This window comes from Gnatocerus cornutus, chromosome 3, assembly GCF_029298725.1.
Source record: "Gnatocerus cornutus isolate USDA-ARS CGAHR chromosome 3, icGnaCorn1.1, whole genome shotgun sequence".
Lineage (NCBI taxonomy): Eukaryota > Metazoa > Arthropoda > Insecta > Coleoptera > Tenebrionidae > Gnatocerus > Gnatocerus cornutus.
The window spans coordinates 13,003,192-13,028,516 of record NC_142235.1 but is presented as its reverse complement, the minus strand read 5'-3'; the positions used below and the strand labels follow the sequence as shown (position 1 = coordinate 13,028,516).

The window sequence follows — 25,325 nt, the reverse complement described above, 5'->3', positions numbered from 1 at the left end:
ATACATCCCCGAATTGCTCATCAATCATGATTAAGCAGGCGTGCCAACAAAGCAATTAAAAATCAATTACTGTTTTCTTTTAGGGGAATTAAAAAACCCGACTAAAGCTCTGAATATTTAATTGGTCCTCAAACAAATACACTTTAATTTAAGACTTCCTCGCTCAAATTATGCCAAGCTTCGTGCCGATGGTCGGGATACCGGATCATGTCAAGCCACTGTTTCAATCTGAGCCCCTTCGAGGCAGTCCCCCCGATCATCAGCCCCCCCAAATAGTCGTTACTTTTTCCATAATCCTTGTCAAACACAGTGATGTAAAGACTTTGAGTGGACAGCTCCATCGGTCGCGTCTCAAACGCGAACTCCTCGTTGAAAATCGGGTTCAAATTCTTCCTTTTCACTGTGGTTTTGTGTTTGCGGTGGTTCGGATCAGGTCGCAACTGCCTGGAATTCAAATTTCCGTTTAAGAAACTAGGGATTTTTCTTACTTACAGTTTAACGAACGGATCAGAGAACCCATTGTTGTCCATGGGGAGTAAGTTGGCACACCTGCACACGGTCACCAACAGCGCCCTCCTCTTGGTGCTGTAGCACAGCGACAACAAAATCTGCCCTCTGTTGAAGAGATCATCGAACCATTGATCCAACTCCGGCGCGGGCAAATGCCCCCTTTGCTCATGTCTCATTTCTTCCAACGGCGCAGTTACATAGATCGTATTCTGTTGCTTCAATTTCGCTAGGTTGATGCGGGTTTCCCCCATGTAATCATGGCCGAACTTATCGTCATCCACCACCAAAATATGAAGGGCCTTTTTAGTTAAATCCGTCTCTGTGATGTCGTAAAAAGTCAAATTTTCGTTGAATTCCGGGTTGCGGGTCTTATGAACTGTTTTGGTACGAAGGCGCGTTGAGGTTTTGGCATTGGGGAGGATGTTGAGTTTGCAGAAGGGGTCGGACAACCCGTTGATATCCATAGGGATGAGATTCTTGGCACGGTAGACTGTGCAGAGAAGGGTGGTGGTGACGGGGTCGTAAGTTAGAGAGAGTTCGATGGTACCCAAGGAGGCGTCCGACGGTTTCGGGTCCTCAGGGATGCTCTAATAATCATGATTACCAACAAAAACCCACCAAATCCCCCAACTTACCTTAAAAACACTGCTGCTGATGCTTGAAGTGCTCGGTGACACTTTTTCTTCGCTCCGAGTGTCGCTCCAGTTCCACTCCGACAGCGAACGACTCACTGAAGACTCTCTTCTGCTGGCTTCGGAGAGGTCTTGGTCCTTCTCCATGTACCTGGGGAAAGGCTCCAAATCCTTGCTCAACTGAGAGTCACTCGTGCTCGTCTGGCGGCTAAAACCACACAAGTAGAGACTCAAAAGAAATTTTAGAACTGCGGCGTTCGCTTACTTGTACGTCGACATCGCTGGGATGTCTTGGACGGAGTCATGGACATCTGGAAAATATCGAACGATGGGTTATAAAAAGATGGGACAGTCCAATAGATATCGCTTGAATTTTTAACGAGGGGTAATTGCGGGGTATCGATTGGGGCTGCATTTTACCCGCGCGTTTTTGAACACTACCAACATAACAAAAAACGGGGGAAATACCATGCGTGCTTTCCGTACTGGAATTTCTCCGGTGGACTTTACTCCAAATTTTTCTTTCTTCGTCGGAGCTGCTATCATCGTCTCTGTACCCTCCTTTCGCGTTCCTCAAGATCTTGCTGCCTCCCTGTCTGTACTTCTGGTCGCTCGGAAGAATATACTTCGGGATGCTCTTAAAAAACCACGCTCCGGATTTCTTCCAGATCTCTCTCGTTTCGGCACAAATCAGACACAACCAGTAGTTTCTGCAACTAGCAGCGACGTGACTTTTAGTTTCCGGTGGGTACGACTTACCTCGCATGCTTGGAGGGGTACGACTCAATGGCGCATTTTTGACAGACTAAGCGTTTGCAGTCTATACAGAGGACCTTTTGGGCCCCCAGCATCCCAAAACCGTCTCCACAAAGGAGACATTGTGACGGATTTCGCCCCAAGGCATTGCGGCGCATATTGTCTAAGCGTTCAATTAGGCGACCCACCTAAGAAATCGTTCATTAATAATGATATTAACGCACGATTTTTGTACCCTTTCTTGCTCGGTCAGATCAACTTCTTCCGCTCTTTTGATGACGCTTACAATCGCCTCCTGTTCTTCAGGTCCTAGAGGTTGGTTCACATTGCTTCCATGACAGTTCAACGACGCCGTTTTGACGCTCCATCCCGTTCGCAGTCTGTGAAAATATTCGATTTATGGTGACAACAGTTTAATTAACCTTTAAGAGACTAATTAAAATTTCGTTGCAGTTTTAATGAGTCTTTGTTTGGTTGTTTATTAATTAGAATTTCCGTTGTAAAGTTGTCATCGCGACGGGAACATAATTATCGAATAGAAGATGAGGAGGTTTTTCTACGGTCTCTGGAGTTTCGTTGTAATTAAAGAGGGTAATGCGATGCTGAGGTTTGAGGCGATCGAATATCTGCTAATGAGAAGATATTCGAGAAGAAAGGGATGTAATGGGGATAAGCAGGGAGAATTGTTTAGAAGTTTCTTTATCTAATTAGCCTAAGGAATGGCATTCGCATTGTCCACCATTTTTGGTTTCGTTATTTCTGTTTTTTAAATGACATTTTGAATAGTTTGTCAACATATAAAACTAACTTCTTTAAATATCTACATAGTATTATGGAATCTAGAATCTAACTCAAAATAAATGATACGTAAATAGATAATAGCAACTTTTAGATATTATCTTAATTCTTTCATTGCCAAATTCAGTATTTATTTAGGTTTGAATAAGCAGAATTATCTAGATTAGCTTCAAATTGAAATTTATGAGTCTAATAGTTAGTAGATAACAAGATTTTAGCTTAAAATTTTGTTATGAAATCCATCTTCATTTATTTAGTTATTCAAATTTAGTAGGTATCTAGATCTAAATAAAAAATATTATCTTGATTAATATCAGTTCTAAAATCTTCAGATTAGGTACAAATAAATTAATGATTATCTACATTTTATAATATTTGGTAGATACTGAGTTGAAAGTTTTCGATTGTGACGCTGTGCACTTCTTGATTTTCTGTTTACTAAGTTTAGTATCTAGGTCTAAATAAACAGTTCTATCTAGATTGCTGCCAGTGCTACTTATTCTACATTATTAGTATAAAAATTTGATCTACCTATAACAATATCTAGATTTCTAATTTTGATAATTAACATTTTGCATTCGTCCAATTGTTTGAGTTTAGTATCTGGGTCTAAATGATCGCTACTATCTAATTCTAGTAAGTTCAACTTACGTCTGAATCAGCTAAAATACAATATCTAATAAATGCCAACATAATAGTCTTTAATTTAGTTGCTGTATTATCCTTAATTTTTAATATCTAGTTCTGAATAAACAATATGAACTAGATTGCAACAAATTTTATATTACGTTTATTACTAGATCTGATAGATATTAAGATAAGAGCCTCAGCATTTGTGCGGTACTATTTAGTTCTAATTACTTCAAATTTCGTTTAAAGAACCAAATAAATACCTATCTGGTTGATATCAAGATAATAGTTTCTGATTTAGTCAGTTTAAGTTCCTTGATTTTCCATTTATCAAATTTATATCTACATCTGAATAAATAGTATTATCTAGATTACTACAAGTGATTGAAAATTGACAAAATTGACCTTAGGTACTTTTATAGATAACAAAATTTGATAGATACATTTTGTAAATTATGATTTTTCATTTGTTTTCTTGTTTGAGTTTAGTATCTAGATCTGAATAATCGGTGGTATCTAGTTCTAGTAAATTTAAGTTACTGAGCTAGTTTGTCGCTTCAAATTCGTTGATTTTATATTTATGGAATTTAGTACCTAAAGTGCAGCTCACTGCTATCAGTCCACTCTCCTGTGTAAATTTTCGAAAATTCTTGGGTGTAAATCAGGCTTTCAATTCTTTAGTGAGAAAATTCGGGAAAAATTGAATGTAGCGACTTTTGAGGTTAACACGTTTTTAAAGTTAAAGTGTATTAATTAATAATTAATTACAAGTTTGTTGCAGAAGAAAGGTTTCATTAGATATTTAACAAGTTTTAGCAATCTTGCGCAAGACGATTAGCTTCTACGCATGCCACAGTTGGATCAAGGTCGAACGCTATTGCTGCCAACTATTATTGATAAAAATCGCTAGGGGCTGCTGCCAACTTAACTTTTTAACGAGTGGATCGATAGTAATGAGCTCTGGTATAGGTCTAAATCAAAAAAAAGATCTAGATTACTACTAGTGCTACACATTTAAACATGACGTTTATAGAATCAAATAATTATGCAACATCTCTTATGTAGAAATTAAGTTAGGAGTCTCTGTTTTTGTAAATTAACAATTTGCATTTCTCCAATTATTTGAGTTTAGTATCTAGGTCTGAATAAATGATACCTACCATCTAGTACAAGTAACTTCAAATTATGTTTATAGAATTTAAAAAACAATATCTGATGGAAATTAAGATAATAGTATCTGATTTGATCGCTTTAAATTTTTATCTACATAGCTCCTCTGAATAAACAGTATTATCTAGATTACTTACTATTAGGGCCGGTTTACACAATAATTTAATTATAATTAAGTTAATCTCGCAACTAATTTGACGATTGATGACATTTGTTTGGCGGAAAAATAATCACATGTCACTTTAACATGATGTTAAGTATTTAATCGAAATTAAAGATTTAACACTGCTTCTGTAAACCGACCCTTAGTGTTATAAAACTACAAAATCTATATTCCGTTTATAGAACCAAATACATACCTATAACTAGATCTGATAGATAATCATTTTTTCTGTTTGAGTTTAGTATCTAGATGTGAATAAACTGTACTATCTAGTTATAATAACTTCAAGTTACGTTTAAAAAATCTAAAATACGATATCTAATGCATGTCAAGATTATGATCTCTGATTTAGTCGCTTTACGTTTTTTAATTTTTTATTCAATAAATTCAGTGTCTACGTCCAAATAAACACTATTTTCTGAATTACTACAAGTGCTACAAATTCTATATTATGTTTGTAAAATCAAGGTTTCAAGATCTCATAGATATTAACATAAAAGTTTCTGTTTGTGTCAATTAACATTCCTTAATTCTCCAATTATTTGATTTTTGTATCTAGACCTGAATAAATAGTACTACCTAATTCTAATAACTTTACAATACGTTTAAGGAATCTAAGACAAAATATCTGAAAAATCTTTTTGGCCCTTTTTGCGTTTCTCAATTCTCTATTTATCAAATTTAGTATCTACAGTATGTATTATACAAGGTGTTTATAAATGTTTCTAGCATCAAGAGTGGCTCTGAAATTTATTTTGTGCACTATTTTGCCGCTTTGTTTTCGTAGTGAATATAACTATCTTGAAAATATTTATAATGATACTTATGTCAATGACGTTTCAGTTACGGTTTTGTGTCCAAGTTTTAGACTTTCAGGTTTTAAACCACAACTAAAACAGTTTATTTCTCAAAACTTACTTTGATCCATGTTAGAGGTTAACTGCAAATGTCAATTAAAAAATCGAAACCAACATTTGTAATAAGCGGCAATTTTTTTTGACATTTCATAGCCACCCTTGATACTGGAAACATTTATAAACACCTTGTATTACTACTAGTAGTAAGTTATTAGTAGTAGTAGTTCTAATACTTTTAATTTACATTTATACAGAGTGCCCGAAAAGTCGCCCACCATGAGTTTTTGTCAATTAACATTTCTTATTTCTCCAATTGTTTGAACAAATGGAACTGTTTGGATTATAGCAGTTTTAGTAACTTCTAATTATGTTTTAATAGAATCTAGCATAGATAAAAACAGAGATAAAAAACATATGATTGTCAACTTGTATAAAATAAGTATCTATAGATAACAATAAACATTCCATTAATTAATTAATCCTGATTTAGTTAAAATAAATTCTTTTGGACCAAAAACCTCTAAAGTTCGAAAATGGGGGTCGTTATCTCGTTTGCGAAACTTTTGTTTTGTCTTTGTTAACTGGATCAAACTCCTAACTGAATTTTCAAACAAAAGAAGCTTTTCGCTAGTTACTTTGATCCTGAGAAAGTTTATTTCCTGTTCTAGAAAAAATTTGATTTTAAAAGAGAGTGGCCACGCAGCTACTAATAAATCAAATTGAAAAGAAAATTACGCCGTTCCAAAAAAAAATGTTTTGTTTAATCACTAATCCCAAAAAACTGATATTACATGCGATAACACCCAAAATCAACAATTCTCCATGTTTACAACATTTATCGAATATTGCACTTTATTAATCACCAAACTTACGCAAACAGATTTGCATCCCGCATATTACGCCACAAAAGTTCCAACGCAACAAAACGCAACTTTTTTTACTTACTTTGCTCGAAGCGCTAATTGTCTGTCGTTTGGGCAAACAAATCTGCTACTGTTCTCGCTTGATCCACAATCAACCATGTTTATTTTTCCTCCTTTGTTTACTTGATTTCGTAGTTTCGTGCGTGTGTTGGATAGGAGCGACGCCGGCGTCGTCTTCGAGTGACGGGGAAATACTGTCGCCTGTTGATACCGCCTGTTGCTCGTTCGGCGTCGCGACGTCGGTGTTACGTAGGCGATCGATATTGTTCATGTTTGGATGGAAGGACAATGAGTTGTTGCAAATCAGGGAGTGATAAGACGAGTTTGGGAATTTTAGGAAGTCGATAAGCACAATTAAAAGTTCTGAAAATTCTAGATGTAAATTTTTAAATTCTCTTTCTCAAGAACACTATGCTAAAACCAATTCTAAATGGTTTTGAAGATTTTAGCGCTTGTTATGTACCTATACAGGGTGAACCCGAATAAGATTTTAACCACAAACTTGTAGATAATGATTCTGCAAAAAAACGAAATTTGAATGGGGCAAAATCCCTCGAATTGCCCGTTATTCGACGCTTATGAGATTGAATTTAACCACTGTTTCGCAAAGTCTGCAAAACCGTTCGAACAAAAAACGTTTACGCTCGCTGTTATGGAAGTGTTTAACTTTCACTTAACTACAGATTTTTAAGGCAGGACACATTTCAAAAATTGAGTATGACGAAAAATTAATTTGTCTAAAATAAATAGGGCTCTAAAAAGGGCCAATTTTTATCGCGCTTGGTTCGTAAGGTGACTTTTTCCGACTCGCTTTGTGGACCAAATTGAAATTTTAAATAGAAACGAAATAATGATAAAGTTACCTGAATTTATTCCGAAAAATGATCAAATATCCGCCATTGGACAATCCACAATGCCATCACCTGTAAATTTAGTTTCACTCGTAAACAAAACATTTTTATAACCTTAGGTTTATCGCAACACTTTTAAACAAACTACTGGCAAAGAATAAAAAAATCTAACTCAAAATAATCCAAATTTGAACAATTCGGTACTGTAAAACTCACACTTTTTGCCACTTGTTTATTTTTATTCTTATCTTTTCGATGGCCTAGACTGGCAATGAACTTAAGAACTGGCCTTCAGTGGCGCACACCAACTTCTGCAGAAATCTTTAATTATTTTTTTTCTCGGAAACAGTGACGTTTCGGAACCTAAAATTTGGTCATTATGATAAGCTGCGTTGTCTGATATTGGGGTTAAAATCTTTCTTTCGGATTCACCCCGTAGAATTTGTATTTTTATTTATAAAACCACATATTTCAATAATTATTCTAGATGCTAAAAATTTGAAGATTTTTAAGGTTCTTAATATTCGTAGATGAGCACTTTAAAAAATTCATATTTTAAATGATTTTAAAAATTCTAGCGTGTCATAAAGTACTATTATTTTATCAGTTTTAGGTGCAAAGTTTCAAATATAATTTGTGTATTTATCTATATATTGTAAGGTTCTAGATGCTAAAAAAATATAAATTGTTTATTCATCTATAAAACCCAAATATTCTAGATGCTAAAAGTTTCAAGGTTTTTGCTAATTTTCTTACATAATCATTTTAAAAAATGTATATTTCAGATGTTTTTGAAAATTCTAACATGTGAAATCTAGAATGCGTGAATTTACCAACGTATCTATCAAATCCTCATATTTCAAGCTTTCTAGATGCAAGATTTTTTATTTTAAGACGTGGTATCTATAAGATGTAAATATTTAAAAAATTCTAGATGCTAGAAATTTGAAGGTTATGTAGATTCCTAATTTTTCTAGAGGAACTTTTAAAAGTTTATTTTCTATATGATTTTGAAAACTCTAGCGTGTAATATTTAGAGTGCATGCGTAAATTCACTAAAATATCTATTAAATTTATTAAATTCCATTATTTCAAACTTTTTAGATGCAAGATTTTTAATTTTCATAGATGAACATTTTGAAAAATCCCAATTCTAGATTGTTTTTAAATTCTAACGCATGGTTATACAGAGATTGTGTATTTATCTATAAAATTTAAATATTTCAAGGATTTGAGATGCCAGAAATTTGAAGGTTTTTGCGGTTTATAATTTTCCTTGATGATTAATGATTATTTGAAAAATTTATATTCTAAATATTTTTGAAAATTCTAGCGTGAAATATTTAGAATGCGTAAATACATCCAAGTATCTTTCAATTTCTATTATTTTAATCTTTCTAACTGCCAGGTAATTAATTTTTCTAGAAGATTATTTTGAAAATCTCCAATTCTAGAGGTTTTTGAAAAGTCTAAGGTGTTGTTTACAGAAGTTGTGTGTTCATCTATAAAATCTAAAGTTCAATAATTTTAGATGCTAGAAATGTAGAAGTTTTTATGGTTTTTAATTTTCCTAGATGAACATAGTAAAAAAATCATATTCTAGATGTTTTTGAAAATTATAACTAATTATTTTATACATTTTTGAATTAATTTAGATGATTTTGAATATCTTAGCGTGTGAAGTTTAGAAACAGTAAATTCAACGAAGTATTCATGCGATCAAAAAAAAAACTCATTTTCAGTTGGCTTAAAAATCTAAAGTCATGTTATTTGGATTGAAGAAGCAGTGTTTTGTTTTTGTCAAGTAATTTGACGTTGTCAAACTGAAAATTTTGTGAAAGTGGTAATAAATCTAAAAAATTTAAATTTTAGAAATTTAGATGATAGAAATTTATCAAAATTACAATTTATTCCCCAAACACCAAATTTGACAAACAAATTAGTTAGTTTTTAGTTTAATCATCGCTCTGATGATGATAGCATTGCTATCGAAACGCGCGTCAGCATTTTTTGTCAAATTTGGTGTTTGGGGAATAAATTGTAATTTTGACAATTTGTCAACAACACCAAGAATTGATCCAATAAATTTTCTTTGATAGAAAGATTTTTAAGATTCCTAATTTTCTTAAATAAGTATTTTCAAAAATTCAAATTTTAGATGTTTTTGAAAATTCTAGCAAATAATATTTAGAATTTGTATATTTATTAGTAAAATTCTAAATTTTCAAGAATTGTAAATGTCAGATATTTAAAATATTTATATTATAAAATATTTAAAAGATTTCTAATTGTCCTAGATGAGTACATACAGGGTGATTTTTTAAAAACGGCAGGCGTTGTAGAATTTTTATTTATAAACCGATTTCAAAAATTTAAAAAACAAATTAAATGGTTTTTAATTTACTATAAACTGATGATTTTAGTTTTTTTTTTAAATGTCTCAGTATTTTTTGGGCGATATTCAACTTTCTTATTTTAAATTGGCACCCTCATAATTTGGAAGATATTAATTTTCTTGATTCAGAAATGTGTAATATGTTCTACTTTTACAAAAAATATTTTTAAAAAAATTAGCAAAAATGAAAACATTTAGGCAATAAAAGTTAATAAAATCTAAATGCATGGTGTCAATTGTGCAATGAAAAAAACGGGATGGCGTTTCAACAGTATTTTAACGTTTTAAACGTACGTTGGCTTCTTGCTCGAAAACCTTTCAAATATTCAGATTTTATTTGTCAAAACTGCAGCAGTGGTGTTAGTTTTCGACACAATTTTTTTTTCCAAATCCAAAAAAATGTTTATCCAACCCCCCAAAACCAACTTGACAACCAAGTTTACCAACATAAACCGACTTCGTAATAATTTTCCCCTTCATTTCCTCCTCCATTTATCACATGTTTCCTATTACCAACCGTCCAAGTTCAAGTTGCCACAATTTTCCCCCAAATGCTTCCACTTCACGTCCTCGCAACGCAAATATTTGTAAAGTAGATTTTTCCACATCCAGAAAAATAGCTCGCCGGGCCAATTCCCTCGGGAATCGAGTGTATTTTTGTGTAAGAACTCTGGAAAAACAGCGCTTGATTGAAAATAGATGTTATTTAAAAATGATTACTCAGCCGCATTAACTCGATGTTGTTATTAGTTCCTATTCAGTAGGTTTCAACGAGGACTGAGGTCGGGAGAAAGGGGAAAAATTAACAAACAAAATCCTAGAAAAAAATAGAACAGGGTCGGAATCTAATTAATTGTCAGGGTGCGTGCTCCGTGTGCTAATGTGATTTAACGTGTCCTTAATTTCGTCAAAGGACGCCTTCATGCTAGCAAAACAAAGAGACTAACCTAAATACGGACCTCATCGATGCTCACTACATCTAGGGTCAGATTGACAAGTGAAAGTTTACAATAATAACGTTAAAAACAATTTTTTATTATTAGACAAAGGGAAAAATCATAATCAGGTCCGGATTCAAGAATATTCTTGGAAGATGATATTTTCTACAAGTGCAAATGTCTCCGAGTCCTGACCTGTTGGAGCACAACGGCTTCGAATTTTGAGTCAGGAGGCAATTTTACTTTAGAAATGAAAGCTCAGGAATCCTCGACAAGCTTTGATATTCCGTAATTACGTCGTTAATAATAAGATTGAAACAGAAACTTGAGCTTTGCCCCATTTTTGTACACAAGGAAATTCCTCCAGATTGCGGTAATCCGCCCCGGAAATTGTCGCTGCTTACATTTCCGGAGTGGAGTTTATTTTTCCGGAAGAAAATGGTTTGAGTTTGTTATCTCAGCTCGAGAGTTCATGATAAATCTTATTTTTGTCGTTATGAGTAAATGTTTGTCAAAGGAAAATAAATCACTATTTATAAAGAAAAAATGGTGGATGCGCCGAGGGAAAATCATCACAATGATACTACATGTGGCGGCGTATTTAGGTTAGTTGGTGATTAAAACGACCCTAATCGGTTTAGACGACCCTTAAAATCATCCCTTGTTTAATCAGATTGAAGGACAAAAAAGTGTCTTTCAAAACACGGGTTCGATAAGATATTTCCAATAAATTCAGAAACGTGAGATTGGAAGTAATCGGCTTTCGGTCAAAAAAGTTGTCTAGAAGCATTAAAATACGACAAAAAATTTGTTGGCTGTAATGAACTGTGAGATATGAGAAATAGAAGTGTAATTGGTAATATAATGTAGAATTTAGCTCGGCAAATCCGGCTTTAATAAAGACTTTATTGATCTTTGGTTAGTTCAGTAAAAAGTAATTTTCCGGGAAATTTCCTGGGTCGTAACTTGATCAGATGGGAAATTTAGCTTTTCCGGAGTATAAGCAACTATTGTGGAAATCTTTATAGTCTAGAATGTTTGAAATTGTCAAGTTTTTGCTTTGGAATATGTGGATTAATTAGAACTTGGTTTTAATGCGCCACAACGTGGCTACTAAATGTAGAAAGTCTAAAAATTTAGATCCCGAATAACAGAATTTGAAAGACTAGAAATTCCCGTACTTCTACACTTCTTACCTCTGACAAGTCTGAGAGTCTTCGAGATTTTAATATGCAATTAAAAACTTTAAGGCATTTAGAATTAATATGTAAAAGAAGTACATTTTACAAAATTTTAAACTAAAAACACTATCAAATTTTCAGAATTTTTGAATTTTGAAAATGGTAAAAATTTAAGTCTGAAAAGCCTGAAGAATGAAAGCAATTAAAATGTCAAAAATTTAATTATTTATTTATTTAATTTTCAGAATTTGAAAGACTTTAAACTGATAACACTCTTAGTTTTCAAATTCTTGGAATTAATAACAAGTAAAAAAAATTTAGCATTTCAAAATTTTAAGGTTGGAAAGCTTATAGAATTTTTAACGCAATTAGAAAGTCTAAAGTCTAAAGTTAGTATTATTCCAAACAGTTTAAAAAATTTAGGAAACTTTAAACTTAAAATACTACAAATTTTTGAATTTCTAGAATTCCTGGTAATTCTAAAATGTTTAGAAATTTAATAATTTAAGTCATTAAAGTCTGATAAATTTTTAGAGCTATTAGAACGTTCAAAATCTAAAATTAAAAAATAAAATTTCCAGAATTTTCAAATCTGAAACAGTTAAAATTTTTGCATTTTTAAAACTTCTGTTAAGTCTGAAATCTCTAAAATATCTATTAGAAAGATCCAACTTAAGAAAGTTTTTAATATTTGTTTAAAACATTGATTATGTTTAGGCTCTCAAATTAAAATCAACTGATTCAGAATTTAAAAAACTTTAAACTGGAAACAGTCGAAAGTTCCGAATTTTTAGAATCTCGAGCAAGTCAAAAATTTAAGCTAAAAAAACCTAACGAATTTTTAGAGCAATTAGAAACTCTAAAGTATAAAATTAGTTTTAACCAAAACAATTTACAGAATTTGAAAGGCTTTAAACTAGAAATACTTTTACATTTCAAATTTTTAGAATTTTTGATAAATCGAAAATGTTTAGAATTTTAAACATTTTTAAATTTTTAGTATCTCTGACCGGCCGAAAATCTTTAGAATTTTAAAAATTCAAGACAAAAGAAGCTCTAAAAGTTTTTAAAGAAATTAGAAAGTTTATAATATAAAATTAAAACTTATCTAATTTTCAGGATTTAAAAAACTGTAAAAAAATTCTAAATATTTTATTTTTTAGAATTTTTGGCATGTCGAAAACTTTTATAATTTTAAAAATTCAAGGCCAGAAAGCCTGAAAAAATATTAGAGCAATTAGAACGTCTAAAATTTAAAATCAAAATTAACTGACCTAATTTGCAAATTTTGAAAATAAATTCAAATTCTTAGAATTCTTAGAATTCTTAGAAGTCAAAAAGTTTAAGAATTCTAAAATTTAAGACATGAAAGCCTGAAGAATATTTAGGGCAGGTAGAAACAAATTTTCGAATTTAAAGAAAAAAATGAAAAAAAAATTTTTTAGATTAATGTCTATAATCTAAAATAAAAAAATATGACACCTACAATTACGAAAAAAACAGTTAAATAAGAACATTAATGCATGGTCTACTTTTCTAGCACAGGAGCTTTAAAATTTTATTTTTTTCTTAATTTTCTTATAAGATCTGTTTTTTTTTTCACAAAAATTTCCGATATTTCTGTGGTAACAAAGCTATTAACGCATCCGATGCAAAAATAGATATTTTTCTAATTTGTATTTTAAACATTTCCATGGTGCTATGGAAACAATGCTATTATAGTATTCTGTGTTTAATTGGGGTATTATAGCATTAAAAACACATTGAATACAATAGCAAATTAGAAAAAATGGTATAAAAAACTCGTTCATAAGGCCATTAAGGTAGGGGAACGCAGGGTAATGGGAGCCATCGGGTAATGGGAGCGATAGTAATACAAGGAAAAGTAGGCACATTTTAAAGTATGTTTAATTGAATTTTCGGGCCAGAGTAAATATTATGGCCCAATTTCCCAAAAAACATTAAGTGGGCTCTCATTACCCGCATGTGTCGGGTAATGGGAGCGATTGACTTTTTTTTGTAAAATCGTTATTGGACCTTAACCTATGACTGTAATTTCTTATATTTGTGATTGAAATATACTTAAATAATTAATGTAAGAGTTCCTAATTAAAAATTATAAGAAAGTTAACAAATGTTGTTTTTAGCAACATTTTCCCTTAGAAGACTCCCATTACCCTGGTTTCCCCTACTCATCCATTATATAAATGCATTATAGACTTGGATTCGTGCCTTAATATTTGCTTTATGAAACTTCGGTGTTTTAATATACTAATTTCTTAACAAGTGTGGAAAGTGCCAAATTTCGCACAAGAGAGAATATAGATGCAGATGTCACACAAGACCAAGAAAAACATTTTTGACGACTGATGTTCCTACACAATTTTTTCTACGACTCGTATGAAAGTTCGATATATTTAAAAAAATAATAATAAATAGCCCTGAAAGTAGACGCCTTTTGTATATTCAAGCTGAATTTTCACCTTAAAAATCAAAATAAAAATTTTTTTTGTTGTTGCGTCATCTATTCGAACATTCAAAAATTGCAAATTTTTACAAATTCGTATTCTTCAAATTTCAAAATGGATAAAATCTCTAAAAGGAAAAAACTTCTACAAATAAAAATTCCAATTTTAAAGTCTCTAGCACTTTTCATTTTCCCTCGAGTACTAATCCGCCGCTAAAAAATCAGATTTCTCACAGAAATAATTTCCTTTTTATTAAAATTTCTCATTCCACCCCCAACTCCATCATGAAAACATCAAAGCAACGCGATTTCTTAAATTAGATCTTGAACTTGCCGCAACGAGATTTTATAATTGGGGACGCCAGGTCACGACCCCAAATTTTTTCATTCAAAAAAAGTGGTTTCCATGTGACTACCGCTTTAATTTACATTTTTTTACATTCGCTGGGATTATTACCGCCGGAGGGAGGAAATATTGATCGTGTTTTCATCCAGTTTCCAAGGGTTTTAATTAACTCTTTTAACAAATAATTGCGGAGATTTGTAGTGGCCGCGTGTCGAGGTTCTACTGTAACATTCAGGAGGGGCTAAAGAATTTTCTTTCGGTGATGAAGATGGATCATGAAAAGCGCATTATGTTCTGACAGTGACGAGTTTTTTATTGACGCAGTCCATAAATGAAGGTGGATAAAGTAACTACTATTATAGGAATAAAACGCAACTTCTTGACCCTGTTTCTATCGATCTTCCATCAATAATTTAGTTTTTGTATTAACACGTCATTTATCAATACCTCAGTCTTTCTCCATCCGTCCGACAAAATGGTTCTGTCCATGGAAAAATGGTCCGGCAAAGTCGCCATAGTCACCGGTGCCAGTTCTGGCATTGGCGCTGCCATCGCCGACCTCCTTGTTGAAAACGGCCTCATTGTAATCTTTCCCTCTAAAAAATCAAATTTTACCCAAAATCAGGTTGTAGGAATGGCACGCCGCTCCGAGCTTGTCCAGGAACGCGGCGAACAGCTCTCCGACAAGCCTGGGAAACTCCACGCGTACAAAATCGATTTGTACAAAGAAGACGAAATCATCGAAGGCTTCAAATGGGTGGAGGACAACATCGGGCCGGTCCACATCCTGGTGAACAACGCGGGGACGAGTAAGAACACCACCCTGTATAATGGCGACACCGAAGCCTGGAAGAGTGTCCTGGATCTTAATGTGCTCACCCTGTGTATTACCACAAGAGAGGCGATTAAGATAATGCGGGAGCATGAGATCAACGGGCATATTATTCACATTAATAGTACTTTGGGATATAGGGTGCCCACTTTTGTGGGGCTCAACATCTACTCGGCGTCAAAGTTCGCCGTTACGGCCCTGACCGAGAGTCTGAGACAAGAACTAAATTCAATTGGGTCTAAAATTAAAATTACTGTAAGTGAACTTCTCATTTTTTTTAGTCGGATTATTTTTTTTTAGAGTGTCAGTCCTGGACTTGTCCAGAGTGAATTGACCACGTCAAATCCTGATTCTCAGCAACGGGCGTTTTATGAAAACGTTCCGATTTTGAGGGCTGATGATGTGGCAGATGCGGTGGTTTACGCTTTGTCGACTCCTGAAGATGTCCAGGTGAGAAACGTTGATATTTTTAAGGGTTTCATTGAGGTTTTGTAGGTACACGAGTTGACTATTAAACCACTGGGAGAGCTAAATTAGTGATGGAATCGATAGGCTTTAAATTTAAATGAGAGCATTGAAATCAATACTGTGCAGTGGTGTAGTAAAAATGTTTTTTTATTTCGCTTTAATTAAAATGTATTATATAGAATGTAATCAAGTTTAGGAATTTTGCCAATTAAATTTATTTGGAAATAAGTGGTTTCGATGTGATCATCATTTTAAACTAGGATATTTTAGTTTTGTGGATTTATACGGATATTTTTTTGCGTTTAGGTTAATATTAACTTAAAAATAAAAAAAATGTGAATTTGCAAGATTTTGAAAGATTTTTCTAATTTTTGCCTCAATTAAAAAAAATCGTATTTCTGTTAATTTTGTAGATTTGAAAAAATTGTCATTTTGATGTTTAGACAGGCAGAAAAAGATCTATATTTTATAGATTTACAGTTTTTGAGAAAATTAGAAATTTTTAATTTGAGATTTAGCGCATTTTTGACGATTGTATTTAAAAAAAATCATACTTCAGTTAATGTTTTTATTTCACATTTAGACTAACAAAATCTACATGAAAAAAGCCACATTTCTTAAAATTACAGTTTTTTGTAAATTGTGAAAAAAAATGGTATTCAGCGCGCTTTTCAATTTTGTACTTTTTAAACAAATAAATCTACAAAAAAATTAACACACATTTTTAAAAATTACATATTGTTTTTAAGTTTTTAAGCTTTTCCAAAATTGTATTAAATCTATTTTTTTTTATTCAAACCATTTTTTTCTCATGCCATTTTAGAAAAACTATATTTTCGTTAATTGGTATTTCAAAAGTTACTCGTTTTTAAGTTTAGATATACAAAACCTACAAGATAATAAGCACACTTCCCCCAGTTAAAAAATACTTTTTTTACAATGTTTAGTGCATTTTTTAAATGTACACAATAAAAAATCAAATTTTAGTTAATTTTTCGTTTTTTCTACGACTTAAATAATCGTATTTTAATAAATTCTGTAGATATTTAGAACATTCTTTGTTTTTGAATTTGAACATGAAAATAAACACTTAAAGTTAAAACTTTTAAGGCAAAAAAGAAATTTTCTGAACACAGTAATTTAATAGTTATTTACAGTCGCGTGTGGTAACTTACATTTTACAGCGCGAAATCAGTTTGAAGCACGACGGCGTAGCCGGAGTGCTTTAATGATTGAGCGCTGTAAAATGGTTAACGCACAAGAGTTGTATTAAACTTTTTGGCCGAAAAATTTTAATTTAAATAATTGGGTTTTTCAAAATTCATGAGAACTGTCACATCTGACATTTGTAAATTTTATCATCTGTCAATTCTGTCAATTTTAAAAAAAGTACACAAGATGGCGCTGTATAAAAAACGTTTTAATATTACTTTAAAAATAGAAATATTGTCATAATTGAGATAAGAATTTAGGTAGATTCCACTTTGGTGATCAATCTTCATTATGGTAAAGTGATTTTAATGTATAAACGCATGTGAAGAGCAGACGATTTGGGCGATTTTTACCGCACGGCGTGTGTAAATGTCCAGGGCGCTTGTAAATCTAGTGTTTCCGAAGATGTCAATTGAATGTTAATTTGACGTTTACAATTCATGAGGCCAAAAAATATATTTAAAATACATATATTTTAGGTAATTCTGTAGATATTTAAAGAATTGCTCGTTTTTGAGTTAAGGAAGGCAAAATTGACAAGAAAATAAACACATTTGTCTAAATTTGAATCCAACTTCCAAAAAAATAGAAATGTTTGTTTTGACATTAAAAAATTTTTTGTTTTCGCAACAAAAATTGTATTTTAGTTAATTCTGTAAATATTCGTAAACATTTTTCGTTTTTGACTTGGATCTAATATGAGAAAATCACACACACAAATTGAAGTTTTTAGGAAAAAATAAAATGTTTTTTGAAAAAATTTGATGCATTTTTCAAATTCGCAATACGTAAAAAATCATATTTTAGTTAATTCTGTAAATATAAAAAAAAATGTTTTTGAGTTTAGTAAGACAAAATCTGCGAGAAATACACATTTTCCAAAATTAAAGATTTGAGGAAAAATTTTTGTTTTGAGATTTGGAGAAGTTTTCGTTTTCGTAATAACTTAAAAAATCGTATTTTAGTTAAATCTGTGAATATTAGTAAAACTGTTTGTTTTTGAGTTTAGACATACAAAATCTACAAGAAAATAAGCACACTTCCCGAAATTGAAGTTTTTATGGAAAAATAGGATTTTTTTTTAAATTTTGATGCACTTTTCAGATGCGCAGCAATTTAAAAAATTCTGTAGATATTTTCAAAATTCCTCGTTTTGGTTGATACAGGCAAAATCGACAGTTTTTCTAAAAATATTTTCATTTTCAAAAATTATTGCGTTTCAAATAATTAGAAATTTTAATTTCGAAATCAAAAGTATATCAAAAGAAACTTTAAAACGTGGAAGATATTTCAAAACTGACTAAAAATTTGGAAACTTTTTGAAAAATTCAAAGATCCAACTTTGCATTTGTCACGAACTTCTAATCTTCAATTTATTTTGGTCGCTTAATTAAGATAGACCATGTATTAATCAATCCGTGCTATATCGCATTCCTCCGGGTACCAAAAACCCATAAATTCTCTCCAGTTACATTTTCTTTGCTTGCGAAAATGTTGCTCCTAATAGAATTCTTTATCGCCGCCTTCTTGTTATTTATAGCCTACTACAAGTACTCTTTCCAACACTGGCGAAAACTAAATATTCCTTTCGTGGAACCGACCATCCCATGGGGAAACTACCCAAGTCCAATCCTCCGCGAAGTAAACTGGGGCGAAGTCGTCATAAAAATGTATAGAGACATGAAGAGCAAAGGCCACAAGTACTTTGGATTCTACTTATTCAACCAACCGAGTTTGATGCTGGCAGACCCCAAGTATATCCGCTTGTTTTTAGCGAAAGATTTCTTCAGTTTCAACCATCGAAATCTCTACTATAACGAGAAAGACGATCCGGTTGGTGCTCACTTGATAGCTCTCAATGGTACCAAGTGGAAGAATCTCCGGACTAAGTTAACACCGACTTTTACCACCGGAAAGATCAAGATGGTCTTCCAGATCTTTCTAGAGTGTGGAAAAGGCATGGACAAGATGCTCCACGAGCATGCAGAAACCAAAACTCCTTTTAACGTCAAAGACCTCTTCGCTTCTTTCAGTTCCGATGTCATCGTCAACTGCGCTTTTGGTCTTGAAGTCGACATGTTCCGCAAGAAGGAGTTTAGCAAACACAGCAAAGCCGCCATGGACTTCACCATGGCAAGATGCATGGTCATGTACTTGGGGGCGGCGTTCCCCGAACTCTGCCGCCTCTTAGGCTTCAGACAGATCACGAAATCCGCCGCCGACTTCTTCATAGAGGTGGTTGGTAGTACCGTTGAGTACCGCGAGAAGAACAACCTTTCTAGAAACGATTTCTTACAACTCCTTATCAATTTGAAAAACCAGAAAGGACTGGAAAAAGAATTCTCGATCCCTGAAATGACGGCTCAATGTTTCATCTTCTTTTTAGCGGGGTACGAAACGTCGGCGGCCACCATGTCGTTAGCATTGTACGAAATTGCGTCAAACCCTCACATCTATAAGAAAGCCACCGAAGAGATTAATTCAGTTCTTGCAAAGCACGACGGTGAAATCACGTACGAAGCTATCAGAGACTTGCAGTACCTGAGTCAGGTTGTCAATGGTAAGTTTGTTTTTTGTGGTTGGCAGCTCTGTTAGCTTTGTTTAGAAACTTTGAGGTTACACGCGCCGGTGTACTTCGTCACCAGAACATGTACGAAAGACTACTACTTCGAGGAAGCCGACGTTCTTATATCTAAAGGTACTTCTTTGATGGTACCGATCCGAGCCCTTCATACTGACCCGGATTTGTACCCGGACCCTTTGGAGTTCAAACCGGAGCGTTTCCACCCTGATAACCGCCAGAATATCGATCAGTACCAGTACCTACCTTTTGGAGAGGGACCCAGGATTTGCATTGGTACTACAACAACCACATTTTCACCCTTCTCACTCTTTATTTCAGGACAAAGGTTTGCAATAATGGAAATTACAGCCGCGCTTTGCATGGTACTACGAAACTACAAATTTAGCGTTAGCCCCAAGACAGTAGTACCTCTGAAGCCTCATCCGACGACTTTACTCTACGACATTAAAGATGGAATTTTCCTGGATTGCGAAAAAGTTACAACGAACCCGTCGGCGTGATTGTCAGCTCCCTGATCTAGAAATGTTTGTTAGAATAAAAATTAAATTCAGATTGTTGGTTACTTGGACGTGGGGCGGCGTCCCTAGAACGTAGATCGCGGCGTTGGCGACGTCCTCAGGGTACAACTTGGGGGCCTCTTCTATTAGTTTACCTAGACCGGCAATGGGGAGGTAGTTGTTGATCATGTCGGTTTCGACCAGGCCCGGGCTGAGGCTCTAAAACAAATTACTTTACGTACCGCGCGATTAAGAGGTCGGGTATTACTTTATTTGCTTTAATGACACTTAGTTTAAATTAAAAATTGTAATAACATACAAGGTGTCCCAGAACTCATGACCCATAGAACAAGGGAGGGTGCCGACAGCAATACAGATGGTAAATTTTTAAACAAAAATTGATTAAGTTTAATAGTATTCGAGAAAGGATAAAAAATTAACAACCAATCCCGGAAGCTTATTCTATAGATGGAGTAAAATATCCTAGGCAACGAGAGTGTAATGTAAATTTTAGTTTCAAAATTTTGGTTCAGAATTGTTGCCTCCATAAACCTTTTTTTTCTGACTCACGAGTTCTGGGAGACCTGTATGTGATAAAAATGTGAAACATACGAAGACACAAAAAATATTGAAGAAAGGATTATAAGAAAAATTTCGACAAAAAATAAGAAAATTTTGAAATAAATCAAGAAAAAAAATTAAAAATTTAATAAGAATTTAAGAGGAACGAGGAGATTTTAAGAAGAATGCAGAAAGAATTTCTGTACAATCTAGAGAAAATTATGATAAAAATCTAGAAAATTCAATAAAAATCTAAAAACTTTAAACAGAATTTAAGAACAGTTTCAGAAATTAACAAGTTAGAACCAATTTAAAACGAATTCAGAAGAACTACAAAATTTAGAAATAATTTAAAAACAATGTAAAATGAACTAAATACTTTAAAGACAATCCAAGAAAAAAGTAACAAAGTCTAAAAACACATTGAGTTTGTAAAAAGAATCCGAAAAATCAAAAGTTTAAAAATATAAGAAAAATTTAAACATAAATTAAAAGCAATCTACATAAAATCTGTAGAACCCAAAAAGTATTAAAAAAAAATTACGGAAACTAAAAGAAATCTAAAAAAATGTGGAGAATGTGAGAGAAATCTAAAGAACATTTGAAAAATACAAGGAGAATTTATAGAATCTGAAAACATCTAAAGACTTTAAACAGAATCTAAAGAATATTCAGAACAAATCTAAAGAATTTGTGGAAAATCCGAAAATAAGTTACAGTATACATATTTAAATTAGAAAGATTACAAACCCAAAGAAAATCTAAAAAATTTATGAAAAATTTAACGAAAATTTAGAACTTTAGAAATTTAGAAATCTAAAGAAAATGTGGAGAATACCAGAAGAATCTATAAAAGTCAATCAAATCTATAAATTTAAAAGCAAATCTAAAGAGAATGCACAATCTAGACAAAATTTAGAAAGAATCAAATATGGTATGTACAAAATCCAGAGAGATTTTCCACAGAATCTAGAAACAACTTAAAAAAAATTGAAAAGAACTCTAAAAAATTTGGTACTTATACGTATGAAAAACCTTTGGAAAATGTAAAAAGAATAGACAAATTAGATAAAATTTTGAATATCTATAGAGAAGAGGGAGAATTTGATAAGACTTTAAAGGAAAGTTGCGTTAAATTAAAAAAGAATAAAAAAATCAGAAATTAAAAAATAGAAAAACACCCAAAAAATCTAGAAAAAAATCGAAAAGAATAAAAATAGAATGAAGAAATTTGAGATTCAAGTAATAGATAATAAAATTTAAAGAAAATACACAATTTAGACTAAATGTAAAAACAAATTTGAAAGAATCTAAAGATATGTAAGAAAAATTTGAAAACCCGCAGTTTAGACCAAATTTCGAACATCCACGAAATCTAAAAAAAAATGAAGAAAGTCCAAATAGTAATATATAGTTAGGGGAGAGGGGGGCATAGTAGGGTGCCGGAGCATAGCGCAACACTGCTGCTGCTAAAATCAAACGCCGTGAAAAAAGTCGAATAGCATGTTTTGATTGGTTGTCAGTTGACAGTTGACCATGTGTGTTTTATAAAACAAAATGTGAAATTCAGTGTTTTCGTTAAAAAATTGGCGAAGTTAAGGAGCAAGTTTTTTTAAAATTTAGTCATATAAAGGTAGTGGCTAAATATGATGAAACTACTCATTTATGTGCAATAAGCGTTGATGACTAAGTAATTTTAAAATGTTACTTTTTCTAAGTAAGTACACAGTTATTCAAAAATTTGATTGTCCCATAGGGTACCCCACTTTACCCCTATATGCGGGGCAAAGCGGGGCAAATCCCATTTTTCAAAATAATGCTCACATCTCGTAAGTTTTTTATTGTAATCAAAAAAAGTGCAACAAAAATTATTCGCAATGCATTAGTCTATGATATTTAGTAAAAATTTTTTGTTAATTCCTATTATTTTAGGATGCGTGACTAATTAATTGTTAAGTTCCCCACTATGCCCCCCTCTCTCCACTATTTGGAAGATCAAGAAAACGAAAGTTAAGAAAAAGAAAAATTGAAAATTTCGAGAAAATCAGTAAAAACTTGAAAGAAAAACAAAATATAGAGAAAACAGAAAAAAATTGCAAAGAAATTTAGAAAGACCTTAAAATAAGAAATATAAAGAATTCAAGAATAATCTAGAAATTCTAAAGAAAATGTATAGAAATAATGCACATTTTTGATAAAGTCTAAAAAAAATTAAGAAAAAACTAGAAAATTTAAACAGATATGGCCTAGAGAATTATCAAAAATATCTACAGAATCTACAAAGCATCTAATAAGAACGAACAGGTTGTTTCCTAGATTAAAAAAGTTTCAAAGAATAGTCAGTTTAGAATCTGAGAAGAATCTAAGGAAAATTAGATCGGATCTAAATAATAGAAAATCTACAAAACCTAGAAAAAATATAAAGTTAATCTAAAAAAATCTTTAAACAAATTTAAAATAAAAGAATTATAGAAAAATTTGAATATAATCTCAAGTAAATCTTGTAAAAATCCAGAGGTACTAAAAGAAATAAATAGAACAGAACTGAGATAGAATTTTCAGACTTTATAGACAATCAAAAGATATACTAAAGACAATGTATAAAACCAAGAAAGACAACTTCAGACAATCTAAAAAAATCTAAAAGGAAACGGTCGGCAACCGAGACAACATCTCAAAAAATATTCAATAAAAATAGAAAGAATTTGATAAAAAAAATTAAAATTACAGAGAAACTAAAAGAAAATCTACCCAAATCAGAAGATCTAGAGAGAATATTCTAATAAAAAAAGATCTAAATAGAATCTGAAGACTAAATTTGAATCTATAAGTAATCTAAAGAAGTTGAAAGACATATTTTCCATTCAAATTTTTTCTTTTCAGCCGCCTTAGGCCTCAACTACGGAAAATTCCTCACCGTGACTCGAATTCTACTTCCAGCTCTCATCAGATCCAACCTCAGAGTCTCCGCCAACGCCGTCACCGCGAACTTGGAGGCAAAGTACACATTCATCAACGGAATGTTACTAACCCGATGACCTGCATTGCTGTTGACATGCACAACATGACCTTCCTCACCGCCATGCCGCATGACCTTCACCGCCTCTCTCGTCACGACACTCAACGCCAAGACATTCGTATCCAACACTTCCTTAAACATTTCCGTCGTTCCTTCCAGTAAAGACGCCGGTTTGGCGACACCAGCATTGTTGACAAGAATGTGTAAACCCCCTAGATTGGTCTTGGCCCAGGTTACCGCCTTGACGACGTCGTCTTCGACGGTGATGTCGGCTTGCAGCGGGTGGAACTTCCCGGGGAGGTTCTGAAGAGAAACGGCGAACTCTTCGAGTTTCTCCAAACGACGCGCCAAGCCGACGACGTGGAGGCCGTGCTCGACGAGCTTGGTGGAGATGGCGGCACCGATGCCGGCGCTTGCACCGGTAACAAGAGCGACTTTGCCGGACCAGCGTTCCATGGTGACTGAACTCAAGAGGTTATTGGCATTGGCGTTTTGGGGGCAGCGGGAAGTGAAAGACTATTTTTACCAAAAATAAGTGGTTTAAATGGATCTCATCTTCATCTCCTTTGATCAGCAAACAAATGAGAACCATTAAACGCTAATGCTTCCAACTCGTCTCGCTAATACTACCCTGGAGAGGCGTTTGCGAGACGTGGAAATAAATAATTAATAAAAATGACTAATTAAAATTTACTGGATTTTTTTTCAGTCTACTACGAATAATACAAGTAATTGCAATTTTGTCCGATTTAATTAATTTTCATAATTTGTGTAGGTTTCTGGTGAATGAACGAATGGCTTTGATCAGGAAACTTAATTAGGAAGTCGCAAGTTTGATTCAAAAGAATGTTTTTCTTGTTTTGTGCTAATTAAAGCAGCGAAAAGCAACACTAGAGAGATAATGTCTATATTTTAGTATAGAAAAGCGAAAGAGCTTTCAATTCGAATTGTCTCTTTAGTTTATTTATGTATTAAGAAGCTTGCAAATGAGAGTTTAACTTCAAATGTTAAGGAAAACGATTTTGAAACGTTTCAATAAATATGCAGGCTTTAAGTTTAAATTAAAAATAAATCAATAAAAACATAAACAGAACTGGATATAAATAAATCTAAAAAATTTTTTAGAGAAAATAATAACCTCAAAAAATACAAAGACTGAAAAGAATTCTCTAAAAAAAATAGACATTCCAAAAAGTATTTACGAAAAATCTAAAAAGGAATTAAATAAAATTTGGAAAAGCTAATGAGATTGAAAGAACCTAAAAAAAATCCTAATTGAATGTAGAAATTCAAAATATCGAAACGACAAAAATATAACAAAAAAATTAGAGAATCTAAAAAAACTATAGCCATATGGATACATACAGGGTGAACCCGAATAATGTGCAAAGATTTTACACCACAATATCAGACATCGCATTTTGACTTAATAACCAAATTTCGCGTTCCAAAACAGAAGAAAAAAAATGATTAAAGTTTTCTGCAGAAATTTGTGTGCGCCACTGAAGGCTTGTAGCTCAAGTTTAGTCAGTCCA

At 32.7% G+C, this 25,325-nt stretch overlaps 5 protein-coding genes across 9 annotated transcripts; 3 read left to right on the top strand and 2 right to left on the bottom strand.

Annotated features, from left to right (window-relative positions):
* Positions 1-102: 102 nt before the first annotated feature.
* On the bottom strand, positions 103-6,632 carry Rph (Rabphilin). Of its 3 annotated transcripts, none has more exons than XM_088032202.1 (8): positions 6,462-6,632; positions 2,134-2,278; positions 1,902-2,086; positions 1,611-1,858; positions 1,408-1,453; positions 1,146-1,350; positions 493-1,097; positions 103-444 (listed from the first exon to the last, which is right to left on the bottom strand). In XM_088032202.1, exons 1-8 carry the CDS (start codon positions 6,536-6,538, stop codon positions 144-146), a joined length of 1,812 nt encoding a protein of 603 aa, XP_087888328.1. In that variant the 5' UTR covers positions 6,539-6,632; the 3' UTR covers positions 103-143. The 3 variants fall into 3 exon arrangements, with proteins under 3 accessions (XP_087888328.1, XP_087888330.1, XP_087888329.1); XM_088032204.1 differs by having other exon boundaries at positions 1,629-1,858; XM_088032203.1 differs by having other exon boundaries at positions 1,611-1,852.
* Positions 6,633-15,073: 8,441 nt separating this feature from the next.
* On the top strand, positions 15,074-16,077 carry LOC148177113 (farnesol dehydrogenase-like). Of its 2 annotated transcripts, XM_088033470.1 has the most exons (4): positions 15,084-15,200; positions 15,243-15,704; positions 15,750-15,899; positions 15,945-16,075. In XM_088033470.1, the coding sequence occupies exons 1-4, from the start codon at positions 15,093-15,095 to the stop codon at positions 15,984-15,986; spliced, it is 762 nt and encodes a 253-aa protein (XP_087889596.1). In that variant the 5' UTR covers positions 15,084-15,092; the 3' UTR covers positions 15,987-16,075. The 2 variants fall into 2 exon arrangements, with proteins under 2 accessions (XP_087889597.1, XP_087889596.1); XM_088033471.1 differs by having other exon boundaries at positions 15,074-15,704; positions 15,945-16,077.
* Positions 16,078-18,620: 2,543 nt separating this feature from the next.
* On the top strand, positions 18,621-19,825 carry LOC148177112 (cytochrome P450 6A1-like). The gene is made up of 2 exons (XM_088033259.1): positions 18,621-19,674; positions 19,716-19,825. Exons 1-2 carry the CDS (start codon positions 18,621-18,623, stop codon positions 19,823-19,825), a joined length of 1,164 nt encoding a protein of 387 aa, XP_087889385.1.
* Positions 19,681-20,189, top strand: LOC148177111 (cytochrome P450 3A19-like; the record flags this gene model as incomplete). Its single annotated transcript, XM_088033258.1, has 2 exons — positions 19,681-19,986; positions 20,032-20,189. Coding segments are annotated over exons 1-2 (306 nt in total), but the record flags the coding sequence as incomplete, so codon positions are not given.
* Positions 20,005-24,253, bottom strand: LOC148177110 (farnesol dehydrogenase-like). Of its 2 annotated transcripts, none has more exons than XM_088032508.1 (3): positions 23,689-24,253; positions 20,277-20,429; positions 20,005-20,229 (listed from the first exon to the last, which is right to left on the bottom strand). In XM_088032508.1, exons 1-3 carry the CDS (start codon positions 24,244-24,246, stop codon positions 20,191-20,193), a joined length of 750 nt encoding a protein of 249 aa, XP_087888634.1. In that variant the 5' UTR covers positions 24,247-24,253; the 3' UTR covers positions 20,005-20,190. The 2 variants fall into 2 exon arrangements, with proteins under 2 accessions (XP_087888634.1, XP_087888635.1); XM_088032509.1 differs by having other exon boundaries at positions 23,803-24,253.
* Positions 24,254-25,325: the final 1,072 nt, after the last annotated feature.

Bases quoted from the DNA above. Each gene is read 5' to 3' on its own strand.
- LOC148177110 (XM_088032508.1), bottom strand. From the start codon at position 24,246: ATGGAACGCTGGTCCGGCAAAGTCGCTCTTGTTACCGGTGCAAGCGCC. The intron at 20,430-23,688 runs GTGAGGAATTTT...AATTTGTTTTAG, and splicing joins GAAGTAGAATTCGAGTCACG to AGCCTCAGCCCGGGCCTGGT. The intron at 20,230-20,276 runs GTAACCAACAAT...AAACATTTCTAG, and splicing joins GGACGCCGCCCCACGTCCAA to ATCAGGGAGCTGACAATCAC.
- LOC148177112 (XM_088033259.1), top strand. From the start codon at position 18,621: ATGTTGCTCCTAATAGAATTCTTTATCGCCGCCTTCTTGTTATTTATA. The intron at 19,675-19,715 runs GTCAGGTTGTCA...TGTGGTTGGCAG, and splicing joins CAGAGACTTGCAGTACCTGA to CTCTGTTAGCTTTGTTTAGA.
- Rph (XM_088032202.1), bottom strand. From the start codon at position 6,538: ATGGTTGATTGTGGATCAAGCGAGAACAGTAGCAGATTTGTTTGCCCA. The intron at 2,279-6,461 runs GTAAGTAAAAAA...ATATTTTCACAG, and splicing joins CAATTAGCGCTTCGAGCAAA to ACTGCGAACGGGATGGAGCG. The intron at 1,098-1,145 runs GTAAGTTGGGGG...CATGATTATTAG, and splicing joins TCAGCAGCAGTGTTTTTAAG to AGCATCCCTGAGGACCCGAA.
- LOC148177113 (XM_088033471.1), top strand. From the start codon at position 15,093: ATGGTTCTGTCCATGGAAAAATGGTCCGGCAAAGTCGCCATAGTCACC. The intron at 15,705-15,749 runs GTAAGTGAACTT...ATTTTTTTTTAG, and splicing joins GGTCTAAAATTAAAATTACT to AGTGTCAGTCCTGGACTTGT. The intron at 15,900-15,944 runs GTGAGAAACGTT...GAGGTTTTGTAG, and splicing joins CGACTCCTGAAGATGTCCAG to GTACACGAGTTGACTATTAA.